Below are 13,017 nucleotides of genomic sequence, written 5' to 3'. Positions count from 1 at the left end.
ATTTCTTTGCCAACTTTGAAGAGTACTCTGATGGACTAATGGGAAAAACTCGTTGCTCGAGAATTGCGTATCATAAACCTCACCTTCCTGAACGCCCACCTTTGCCAGCGAGTCTGCCTTCTCATTGCCTAATCTACGGCAGTGAGATGGGACCCAAACAAAGGTAATCTTGAATGATCTTTCGACCAAAACACGCATCTGCTCTCTTATGTTTGTAAGAAAGTAAGATGCGTGCTTAACAGTTTTCATCGACCGGAGTGCCTCGATAGAACTAAGACTATCCGAGAAGATGAAATAATGGTCTACGGGCTGATTGGAAATTATCCCCAAAGCGAAGTTAATTGCTGCCAGCTCAGCAACATAAACCGAGCACGGTTCCTGAAGTTTTCGGAAGGTGGTTGAAGTTACATTGAAAACACCGAAGCCAGTGGATCCGTTAATGCGAGAACCATCAGTGAAATATCTGTTGTTGCAACTGACATGTTCATATTTTTCTGAAAAAAGGGAAGGAATAGATATTTGTCGAAGATGATCTGGTATTCCTTGAATAGCGTATTTCATGGACAGATCGTATTCAATTGAGGAACTGTCGTTGGTGAAGTGAACTCGAGGTGGATTATAACACGGAAGACAAAGATCTGAAGAAATGTAGTTGAGATAGACTCTAAGGAATCTTGAACGACAAGTCAGTTCAAGCATTTTATCGAAGTTATCTAAGACAAGTGTGTTACTTGTTCCACATTTGACGAGTATTCTAAGTGAGAGCTCCCAGTAACGGTGCTTTAAAGGAGTGACTCGAGCAAGCACCTCCAGGCTCATGTTATGCGTAGAATGCATGCAGCCAAGGGCAATACGCAAACAACGATACTGAATTCGTTCCAATTTGATCAGGTGGCAATCAGCTGCTGAGAGAAAAAGCCATACTCTAAAACAGAGAGAATAGTCGTTCTATAGAGTTTGATGAGGTCTTCCGGGTGAGCACCCCACCAGGTTCCGGAGATAGAACGTAGAAAATGGATCCTTTTCCGGCATTTTTGTATCAAATACTCAAAATGGAGTTTCCAAGTACATTTAGAATCAAACACGACCCCAAGGTATTTAGAAGATAAAGATTGGTTGATGTCATCATTCAACAGTTTTAGTTTCAGTTGAGCTGGGTACCGCTTCCTAGTAAACACAACCAACTGAGTTTTTTGCGGTGAAAACTCGATCCCTAGATGTCTGGCCCAAACAGTCAGATTTTCTAGTGTACATTGCAATGGTCCTTGCAAGACAGCTGCACATGGACCTCTCAGAGAGACTACGGCATCATCTGCAAGTTGTCTGAGCGTGCATTGTCCTTCCAAACAATTGTCAATATCTTTAACATAGAAATTATAAAGCAAGGGACTTAAACATGATCCTTGGGGAAGGCCCATGTAGCTATTTCTGGAAGTTGTCAGAGTGCCGAGTGTAAAGTTTTTCTGACAACAAATTATACAAGAAATTGTTCAAAATAACGGGTAATCCACTACTGTGCAGATTGTCTGACAGTACTTCTATGGAAACTGAATCAAAAGCGCCCTTAATATCCAAGAATACTGAAGCCAATTGCTCCTTGTGCGCAAAGGCCAGTTGTATATCTGAAGAGAGCAACTCTAGACAATCGTTTGTTCATTTCCCTTTTCGAAATCCAAACTGAGTATTTGAAAGCAATGCATTTGTTTCGACTCAATGGTCGACTCTTGAAAGGATCATTTACTCCAATAATTTTCTCATGCATGATAGCATGGCAATCGGTCGGTATGAATTGTGATTAGACGCTGGTTTCCCAGGCTTTTGAATAGCTATTACTTTGACCTGTCGCCATTCAGGTGGCACAATGTTGTACTCCATGAAACAGTTGTACAGGTCAAGTAATCGTCTTTTGCGATATCTGGGAGTTTTTAAGAAGATTGAATTTGATGTTATCGCATCCCGGAGCAGAGTTATTCGATGAAAGAAGAGACATAGAAAGTTCCAGCATTGAGAATGGTCCACCCAAAGAACCGGGATCAGTGACTGATTCTCGAAATAGCGATTCTGCTGGTACGGAATCTGGGCAGACCTTTTTTGCGAAGTTGAATATCCATCGGTTGGAGTATTCTTCACTCTCATTGGTGGAAATGCGGTTCCGCATGTTGCGGGCCGTTTTCCAAAGTGTTGTCATTGAGGTTTCTCGTGATAGTCCCTCGACAAAACGTCGCCAGTAGCTACGTTTTTTTGCCTTGAGAAGATTTTTGAGTTTTCTTTCGAGCCTCAAATACTCTTCAAAAGCTCTGACCTTCCGTGTTTACGGAAGGCCTTGAAGGCATCAGATTTCTCAGAATACAACTTAGTACATTCATCATCCCATCCAGGAGTGGCTGGTCTTCTGATGACAGATGTACTTGGAACGCGTCGTTTCTGAGCTTCTAGTGCGCTTTTTGAATCAACTCAGTAAGGAATCGATATTCATCCAAAGGGGAAGAGTATCAGTTGATTCAATACCAATATTTACCGCCGATGTATTTTTGCCAGTCAATGTTCTTCGTGAGATCGAAAGGAACATTAACTGGCTCAGATTGTTGATAGCCACTCTTAATTGTGGTGACTATCGGCATATGGTCACTACCATGGGGATCTTGAATTACCTTCCACGTGCAATCTAATGATAGTGAATTTGAACATAAAGACAGATCAATACGGCTTTGTTGACCATTTGGTCCTATTCGAGTTACTTCACCAGTGTTCAAAATATTCAAATTGAAATCGTCACACAAATCATAGAAAATAGGCGCTCTATAATCGTCATACGTTTCGCCCCATCCAATACCATGTGCGTTCATATCACCCAATATCAATACTGGAGATGATAGGAGGGAGACTGCGCTCCAAAAATGTCGACGATTAATAGAGGCATTTGGAGGAATGTACACTGAAGCTATGCAAAGATCTTTATTCTTCACATTTACTTGGCATGCGACGATTTCTAAGCCGGGAACAGTCGGAATAGAATTCTGTAGAAGGAGTAGCATTTTTGATCCCCAAAAGAACGCCACCATAATGATCATCCCGATCTTGGCGAATAATATTAAAATCGTGGAAGTTGATTTCATCTTCAGAAGAAAGCCATGTTTCACAGAGTGCAAATATATCGCAATCGGAATTGCGAATCAAAAACTTGAACACGTCTAATTTATTTTTCAGACTATGACAGTTCCACTGCAGCACAGTGATTGTATCTTGGGTATTGGCCGTATTATCCATCGAAAGATACAATTCCTACAAGAAGGGGCATGAAACAGTCAATTGCTTCAGATAACTTTCCACTGTTGGTATAAAAGGTCAATGATAGGCCTCAATGAATTCGGAATATTGAATAAATTCAAAAACGGTCCACAAGGTCCTTAAAGGAGATCAATCCTCGCTTGGACGGAATACTTTTACTAGAAGTGCGAATTACTTTTTTTCTTTCGTTGATTCTCTAGCCGGATGTTTCTTCGAAACATCGGATTTTAACAATGGCGGGAATGTCTTACTGCAACTAGGATCAAAAGAAGCAGTAGGGACAGGTTGCTTCGGGATTTTAAATAAACCCCCATTACCTTCAGATTTTGCCAAGCTTTATGGATGATTTTTGTTCTCTTGCGGCGTGATCCCGGGGAAGACGGTTGCTTTCTCTTTTCGGGCATCGTCCATATCGGCTGCGTCAGAGTCCAATTCATCAATGGATATGGAATCATAATAATCACTTACACGAACGGTGGCTGAAATAGCAGTCGATGCAGTGGCTGTAGCGGATGTGTCTTGCGACTTAACCATTTCCGCATACGACTGCTTGGAGCGCTGTACCAACGAGCGCTTCACTTTTTGGGTGCGCTTTTTGTACACCGGGCATTCCTGCAAACCATGGGGAGGATTCAAACCACAATAAGCTCATTTTGTTGCCTGTTGCTGGCAGGACTCCTCCCGATGCCTTTCAGAACATTTGCCACAACGTGGTTTGTTGTCACAAAACTCGGCAGTGTGACCAAGTTGTTTGCAATTGGTACAATTAAATCCCCTGGGCACAAAAAGACGCACCGGAAATAGCATGTTTTCAATATCAACATATTTTGGGCGCATCGAACCGGCGAACGTCACCCGAAGCGAACCTGTCTTGGAATATACCTTCTTTCCATCTACCGTAGCTGCTGAATGCAATTCCTTGCAGTCCAGAATATCCACGGTAGAGTCCATTGCATTCTTTAGGCGGCCTTTTCCCGCAAGTACATCCTTGCAAGTCAGGCTCGCTGCGTTGATCACACCTTCAATTTCGACCTCCCGCGAGGGGACATAAACCATATATTCAACATTGTACGCCCTGTCGCCAGCAATTTCATTCGCCACCTGGTATGTAGGTGCGGTGATGCGTAGTTTGTTCCTGTTGATCTGGCTAAAATCAAGCTTTGGAAAACGACGCGTCAAATCTCGTTTAATACCGAGAAAATCTAGGCTTTTTACTTTCTGCCGAAAGTAAACAACCCAAGGCCCAGGCGAAGCCGCATGGTACAATCGAGTGCGCCCTCCATCTTTAGCAGGTACATTGCATTCTCCAGTCTCCTCCTCCATTCTCACCCCGCAAGGTGGAAGGATAATTTTTCTTATACTAACTTAAAACTAATAGCAAATTAGAAAAAAAAAACTTAAAAAAAAACTAATTGGATTAATTCTAAGCAGTCCCACTCTGTATCAAACAGAAGGGTGAACAATAAAAAGTTTTGCCACTTATCTGCCCCTGCTGCTGTAGGTAGCAGCAGTAACAATAGCCTGCTTCACTGGCGTCGCCAGAAGCAGCTACTTCACTCGCCGACAGCGATCGCCTTGGATCCGTAGGTAGGAGCGCACCACACAATAGCCTTTTCACTACCGAACACAGCACATGAGACACAGCACACACGTCTGGCTCGTTCGAACTATCGGCACGGAATGAACTTCCATGCTTGATGACTAAGGACTCTACCAGAAATTCCGAATAATTGACGACATAAGTGTTTAGCCCTGTAGATATTGAAGTTCAAGAAGAAAATGCGATTTAGAAGGCAGGCTATTCCGCCGAAGATGTTGTTATACCCAAACGAAGAGCGAACTGCTTGCGGATGACCGAGATTTCAACGATGGTGTCTACTCGGGTTTACGTAATCGACGACTAAGAAAAGCCAGCTCACATGTCGATATAGATAAGTAGAAATCAAATCCTCGAACCAAACCCAACCCCAAACATTTCTCTGGTGTAAAAAGATCACTATCATTCTCTAGTGATTCAAGGCATTTCTCTTATGACACCTTCATGTTCCAAAGGGTTGAGGACAAGAGGTCGAAAGACAAAAGATAGAAGGGACAAATGTTCAAATGTCCTTTTCGACCTTTTGTCCCTTTCGACCTTCTGCCCCTTTCGACCTTTTGTTCCTTTCGTCGTTTTGTATATTTGACCCTTTGTCCATTAGACCTTTTGTCTTTCGACTTAATGTCTGTTATGATACACTCTAAAATATGGTTCATACTTCTTACACGAAAAATGAAAAAAAGTGCAACAATTTCAAAAAATCAAAAACGATTTTAGCATTGAATGGAAACTTTCAAATTTTCAATATGTAAAAAATACAAAAAAAAATAATTGAAAACCGAAAAACCAAAACTCAAAAAAAAATCAAATATGGAATTGATGAAATCGCGAATTTAAAGTTTTGTCCAAAACGTACTTAGATGAACTTCATTAGAAAGCAGAAATATTTGAGCGCAACCAAAATTTTAGGTCTAAAAAGGTTGAGTCTGAAACACGGTAAGATCTACACTCAATGATAGTTTGAATGCGTAAAATGTTCATTGTACCATTAGCATTGCATTTAATATTTCCCCTGAAATAATAAACAATAAACTACTTCTACATCTTTATTTCCCAGCCATTTCCATTTTCGTGGAAATTGTGTAGGATACGTTTCAATCCTTGTTTTCACTCCTTATAACAATCAGAAGACCGTTAGGAAATGAAAGGTAGATCATTTTATTCGCAGTAGGTAAACAACCGAGCCCGATTCTACTTTGTACTTATACTGCATACCATATGCACAATAAAAATAAAATGTAATATTTGTATATTTGATTCAATGAGCAGCAAACTGATTATTTCACATCAATAACAACTGAACCAACATTCCACATTCATGCTGTTTACACTAAGAACACACAAATTCTCACCTAGATCGCGTTTCCGGTTATCACAATCGCAACCGAAAACCGAACCACCTACCAGCTTAGAACAATCCCACCTGTTAACCATTATAACCATAATAATAGTCTAGCTTGTAGAATTTTAACATTAATCAACCTTCTCTTAACTACTACAACTCTACTGATATACTACTACTTGTTTTTAAGAGAATGTGCAGCCCACCAAGACGAACGACCAACAACACACTAATCCAATGAAAACCTATACTTACTTTCTAGGCTTCACTTTCATTACCTGGTTCACCATTTAATCTTCGTAGAGGATCTAGAGGATCACATCAGGTACAAGCTTCCCAGACCAAAGACTTCACTAAACGAGTTATACGTGTTTTTTCTTCTTTTTCGCGTTTTTTCTCTCTTCTCTTTCCCCCATTTACTCTCTCACATGCTCACACGCTGATCGCCGATCGGACGACGCCGGACAGTTTACGATACGTAACGGTAGAGGACGTTTCGTGGGCGTACCTGGTAGCGATAGAAAACCATTGGTACTCTCAACATATCTCGATGCACAAGAACATTTGCCATACGCCGATGACTCGAACGCGGTCACACCGATGTCGGAGGAAAATGGTGCAATCATCGTTCCAGTATACTATGCTAATTTAGGTACACTATAAAAAAGTAAAATCTAGTTCAACCAAACTACGATCTCCAATTATCGATTTCGATTCCAAAGTCAAAATTTTCTACATTCTTAACAATTACGATTTGTTGTTACTTAAATTCGTTTCGGAATTTCCTTGCGTCAACAAAAGAGAAAGATACGATTGCTCTTTCCGAATGTGATGGCTATTCTCTCTCTCACACTCACTAAAGATTTCAAAATTTATTTTCTCTCTCTTTTAAATCTACTCATCGTTCCGACTATCACTATCTATCCGTCTCAATTACTACATTGCGTGAAATGATCAAGCCAAACGATTCTCTCTATTTCTACTTTTTCCCTGTTGTCCTTTCAAAGCGTAACTCAAATTTCCAGCATCGTTCAAATTTTTCTCTCTGATTTTAACATTCATTGCTCAAACAGATACTCGAAAAATACAGAAAATACATTTTATATTTTTATAGTGTCCATAGTTATACTAATTTTCGATCGCTTTTAACCGAAACAATCCACACATCTTATAAGTTACTTTCTTGACTTTAATTTTTGGCATGATTTTTATTTATTACGATATCTCACCGCCAATTGAATCACATATTGACTGTCTCATCTTGATTATTATCTCATTTACTGATTCGATGCTACACGCTCTTCTTTTCGATACTAAAATTGCCACTCAATCTAACTGCTTTCCTGTTGTAATTAAACAAAAAAAAAACATTGTTCAAAATCATGAAACTACCCCATTTTGAGTTCCGTTTTTCGCACTAGAATCGCTTGTAAGTTCACATAACAGAAACAACAACAGCCGCGTATTGCTCATCCACCCCGTCCGGAGCTTCGGCTCCCGGGCATCGTCGGTCGTAACTAATCGGACATTTTCCCATTCCACGAACCGGGCCGAATCGAACCGCACTCCACCCGAAGGTTCGCGACACTCATCGTACACATCGCATCAATCGCGCATCTCGTACACATCGCACGGTGACCTGCTCGGCGGCATGACGAAGGAGAGCCGACTGCGGAACCGGTCAGCGCGCAACACCAATCACTCGATCGTGCCGCCGCCGAACATGTCGGGGCCGAACATGTCCTACGTGGACAGCAACCACAAGGGGCAGCGAGACTTTGTAAGTATACCAATCGGCGCGGGTTTCGAAATTTCGATCTGGGACATATTTTAGACTTAGGTTTAAAAACTAATTTAAACTAATAAAACTTTACCATAGAGCTTTGTGCTTATTCGAGAATTTACAAAGCAGCGTAGTGCTTGGTGGTCGGCTCCTGCTTCATGCACAAGAGGCCATGGCTTCAATCCCAGACCCTTTCTTCATCAAATTTGTATCTAAAATCTTTCTCACTCTCTTGCTTTTTACATTGAAAAGACTCTATATGTTGCTAGATACCTAGAAAACGGACAACACACTTTTTCACTACACCTAAAAAATCAGTAGCCTTGAACAAATTGGGAGCATACTCGTTCCTATGCTTCCAAATTACGATCATAGTACTATTTCTCGTCGTTGTTTCTATGATCACCAGAATTTGAACGTTAAGTAAAATTGAAAGTTGAACTCCAAACAGTCATCCGTTAGTTTCAGGGTATTAATCAATTTCCAGCTCTTGGACAGACTAATTCTATGGTGAAACTTCCGAGTGCAGTTCACTCACTGTAAGCGTGTGCTGGCTGTGATCTTTTTCAACTCGTTCCATCACATTTGAAACTATATTGTCTAGTATTGAACGCTACATACGAAATTATGTTAAACAATCTTCACATAGCCAAAAGAAGTTTGTTGACCCACACTCAGGACCATTCTTCATCTATTTAATACAGTGGTCCCCAACATGCTGACTATCAAGGGCCGCACAGCAATTTTTAACTGTTGAAGCGGGCCGCAGTACATTTGCAACATTTGATTTTCATTCCATAGTTAATTTTCTCTTCTCATTCTTGGCATTACATCCCTCACTGGGACAAATTTCCAACCTTAAAATTTCCTAGACCGGACCGCGAATCGAACCCTGCCACTTTCAGCATGATCTTGCTTTATAGCCGTGCAACTATCCGCACGGCTAAGGAAGTCCCCTTTATTGAATTTTGGGTTTTTATCAAGGTTTTCATATTTGAACAAAAATTTTTTATTTTTCAACCGTCTAAGACGAGTTAAGTAACTCCATTTAATTCCACCAATTATTTCGATATCTTTGCAGATACGTAATATTTTTCCTTTTATTTTTGTCAATTGTTCACGAATAACATACTTGAAAAGACATTTTATTCTACAAATTTCATCGCGTAGCTGACTTTTAGTTGTTTTTGTGGTAGCAGACTTAAGAAAATAAAATTATTTTCATAGCAACAGAAACATTAGATCAGTAGGTACAAATTAATCTAAGCTACTTTTCCATAAGATCATATGTTGACCGACTTTAAGATTATGACCTCATAATTTTAGGCACGAGGATTATTGTTCACTATAACTTGTTGTGGAAAAAAACGACTACATGTTTCATACGTGTTTTGGAAACAAGTTGAACCTGTCATCAGTGTTGAATGGAAATTGTGGACATCTGCTCTCCGAATTATTTATCGTGTTTTCATGCCAACGATTTTTTAGTTAATCATTCAGCAATTTATCAGTTCAATGTTTTCCCAATCCCAACTTATTTCGAAGATTGAAAGCATTGAGAAGCACATAATAACATTATTTTTACCTGAAACTCCCCTTTAAACAAGCTTAGATTTAAGAAAAATTACACGTATGCTATTTTCATAATCCGGAGCAATAACCTCGTATTGTGTTTGCTGTTAGCCTACACAACATTTAAGGAGTGATAAATTTCATTAATAATTTCAACACCAATAATGATGTGAACTTTACAGGTTCCCAGAGTACAACGTACAAATTATTACGATGGAAATATTTTCCTATTATGTGTGGCAGACCAATGGGTCACATGTAGTATATTTTCTGAAGTCCTTCGCGGGCCGTAAGAAAAGGCTTGGAGGGCCGCATGCGGCCCGCGGGCCACACTTTGGGGATCACTGATCTATTTCATCCATTTCTTCAGCTGTGAATCAACTTCCTTCAATAAGCAACCAACAATTCAACAGACGACATCTTCTGTGAATTCTCCATTGACCACTGGTGTATATAATATCGTCCGTGGAGGAGACAATCTCAACACATAGATGAAGCTTCGTTCACCAGCACCCATTGCATCCTGAAGATAGAATGATGCTATATGAAGCATCAGTATTTCAATATATATTTTTCAGTCTTTCATTCATTTCATTTATTCAAACTAGTACATGAAGTACAGTACATGAGTACATGAAAGATTTATCAATTAAACTCGGTTCATAGCTGCACGTTGCCAATCCTGTATGTAGTCTAAGAAGGGTCCACAAATCGTCCTCCACTGTTCAGTATTACCTATCTTCTACAATAACTCCCTTGCCGGACGGCTAAGCCGAGCAAATGGATCCCAGTGGTGCTGCTGTAAGTAAGACAAATAAGACAAATAAGACAAATAAGACAAATAAGACAAATAAGACAAATAAGACAAATAAGACAAATAAGACAAATAAGACAAATAAGACAAATAAGACAAATAAGACAAATAAGTCAAATAAGACAAGTAAGACTAAGAAGAAAAATAAAGTAAGTTCCTCCAGAAATTCCTTCGGAAGTTCCTCCAGGGATTCGTTCGGAAGTTCCTCCAGCAATTCCTCCGGAAGTTCCTCCAGGAATTGTCTTCGAAAGTTCCTCTAGGAATTCCTTCAGAAGTTCCTCCAGGAATTCCTTCAGAAGTTCCTCCAGGAATTCCTTCAGAAGTTCCTCCAGGAATTCCTTCAGAAGTTCCTCCAGGAAATCCTTAAGAAGCTTCTCCAGGAATTCCTTCGGAAGCTCCTCCAGGAATTTCTTCAGAAGTTCCTCCAGAAATTCCTTCAGGAGCTCCTCCGAGAATTCCTTCGGAAGTTCCTCCAGGAATTCCTTCGGAAGTTTCTCAAGGAATTCCTTCGGAAGTTCCTCCAGGAATTCCGCCGGAAGTTCCTCCAGGAATTCCACTGGAAGTTCCTCCAGGAATTCCACCGGAAGTTCCTCCAGGAATTCCGCCGGAAATTCCTCCAGGAATTCCTTCGGAAGATCCTCCAGGAATTCCTTCGGAAGTTCCTCCAGGAATTCCTTCGGAAGTTCCTCCAGGAATTCCTTCGGAAGTTCCTCCAGTAATTCCTTCGGAAGTTCCTCCAGGAATTCCTTCGGAAGTTCCTCCAGAAATTCCTCCAGAAGTTCCTCCAGGAATTCCTTCGGAAGTTGCTCCAAGAATTCCTTCGGAAGATCCTCCAGGAATTCCTTCGGAAGTTCCTCCAAGAATTTCTTCGGAACTTCCTCCAAGAATTCCTTCGGAAGTTCCTCAAAGAATTCCTTCGGAAGTTCCTCCGGAAGTTCCTCCGGAAATTCCTCTGTAAGTTCCTCCGGAAATTCCACTGGAAGTTTTCAGAGAAACTTTTGAAGGAATTCCCGGAAGAACTTCCGGAGGAATTCTCGGGGCAACTTCCGGAGGAATTCCCGGAGGAACTTCCGGAGGAATCACCGCAGGAACAGCCAAAGGAACTTCCGGAGGAATTACCGAAGGAACTTCCGGAGGAATTCCCGAAGGAACTTCCGGAAGAATCCCCGAAGGAATTTCCGGAGGAATTCCCGATGGAACTTCCGGAGGAATTACCTAAGCAACTTCCGGAGAAATTCCCGAAGGAACTTCCGGAGTTTTTCTTATTTGTCCTATTTGTCTTATTTGCTACATTCACGGGATTTGTTTGTATTACAAGGAATATAGTATTAATCAACTTTGCCGAATTTCGGCAAAATATTGACGAAATTTCGGTAAAGGAATTACCGAATTTCAGTAAAAAATATTACTGAGATCTCGGCTGTTGGAATCTCGGCAAAAATTTTGCCGAGGTCTACAAAATAATTTAAGTGTGAATCCAAATAGGTAAATTTGCTCTAAATCAGCCAACTAAAGAGCTACAGAAAAAGTTTTTGTAGCAAAAAATATTGGAATAAGCTGCGGAATGTCAGGAATGTCAGTATTCCATAAAATTAAAAAAAAATGTAAAACATATTTTTTGATAGCATCATGTTGATGGCCTTACTATTCCGAACAACTTTGTAGAACAACATTTTTATGCAAAATATACTTTTGGCATAAAATGCATCTTTCTGCGTAGATCTGTATCCTGGACCATAGTGGACTGATTTATTGGGTGTTGTGTAAATGTCCTGTCCGTTGTCTAATGCTATGTGTAAAAATGTTTAGTCTGTGCGACTTCTGATCAAAGACGGTGATTCAGAAATTAATGCGTTCGCCCAGAATGAGGCGGTGAATGTGATTCGTTCTTTTAAAAACACAACCTAATTCACCGAGTAGTGATACTGCCTTTCTCGCCCTTAGCCAAGATACCCACCTTATATGGTGCTAATATGGTTCGATGTACCATTTTCTTAATAACTTTTAAACGCAACCGTCAATCGTTATCAAATTCAATAGTGAACAAATAGGTTTGGCTCCCTGTCGAATGAAAATTGTTGCGAGAAAATCGGTTAAGGATTACTGTATGAAAAGTTGTCTAATGTTTATCTTAGCTTTTGTGCACACACATACACACATACATACGTACGGACAGACAAACATTTGTTCAGCTCGTCGATCTGAATCGATTGGTATATAACACTATGGGTCTCCGAGGCTTCTATGAAAAGTTCGTTTGCGTAGTGAACTTTATTGTACGAGAAAGGCAAAAAATGCATTTAGTCGCAATGATGCAGTGGTAAACGTGTCCCTTCTTTAGAAGTGGATATTTCCCCAGATAATGAATGTTATTATTCTTTCTTCAATAATATGCATCTGCCCGGAGTAAAATAATGGAGAGGTGCTCCGTTCTTTAAAAGAAGGCGTTCTCATGAAGTAAGGAAATAGTAGATAAGGTCCCTTCTTCAGAAATAGGCATTAGCTCCAAATAAGGCAAAGATAAATGGATAAAGAATGAGAATAAGGATTAATTTCATATATTATTTTGATGCAGACGAATTTGGCCAGTATATGGGAAAAATGTATGAGATCCCTTCTTA

General features: G+C 40.2%; 1 protein-coding gene across 14 annotated transcripts in view; it reads left to right on the top strand.

The window, feature by feature from the left end:
* LOC134225629 (sodium channel protein para) overlaps positions 1–13,017 on the top strand; it is a 499,821-nt gene that overhangs the window by 346,143 nt on the left and 140,661 nt on the right. For 10 of the 14 annotated variants that reach the window (XM_062705853.1, XM_062705850.1, XM_062705848.1 and 7 more), the window contains 3 exons: positions 6,490–6,552; positions 6,696–6,879; positions 7,805–8,007. In XM_062705853.1, the coding sequence (XP_062561837.1) occupies positions 6,490–6,552; positions 6,696–6,879; positions 7,805–8,007 (450 nt within the window). The remainder of the gene's footprint in view (positions 1–6,489; positions 6,553–6,695; positions 6,880–7,804; positions 8,008–13,017) is intronic. The other 4 variants (XM_062705847.1, XM_062705849.1, XM_062705844.1 and 1 more) reach the window with 2 other exon arrangements.

The sequence above is a fragment of the Armigeres subalbatus genome, chromosome 3 (assembly GCF_024139115.2).
Source record: "Armigeres subalbatus isolate Guangzhou_Male chromosome 3, GZ_Asu_2, whole genome shotgun sequence".
NCBI lineage: Eukaryota > Metazoa > Arthropoda > Insecta > Diptera > Culicidae > Armigeres > Armigeres subalbatus.
The sequence above is the reverse complement of the archived record's forward strand: the minus strand, read 5'-3'. Positions and strand labels throughout refer to the sequence as shown.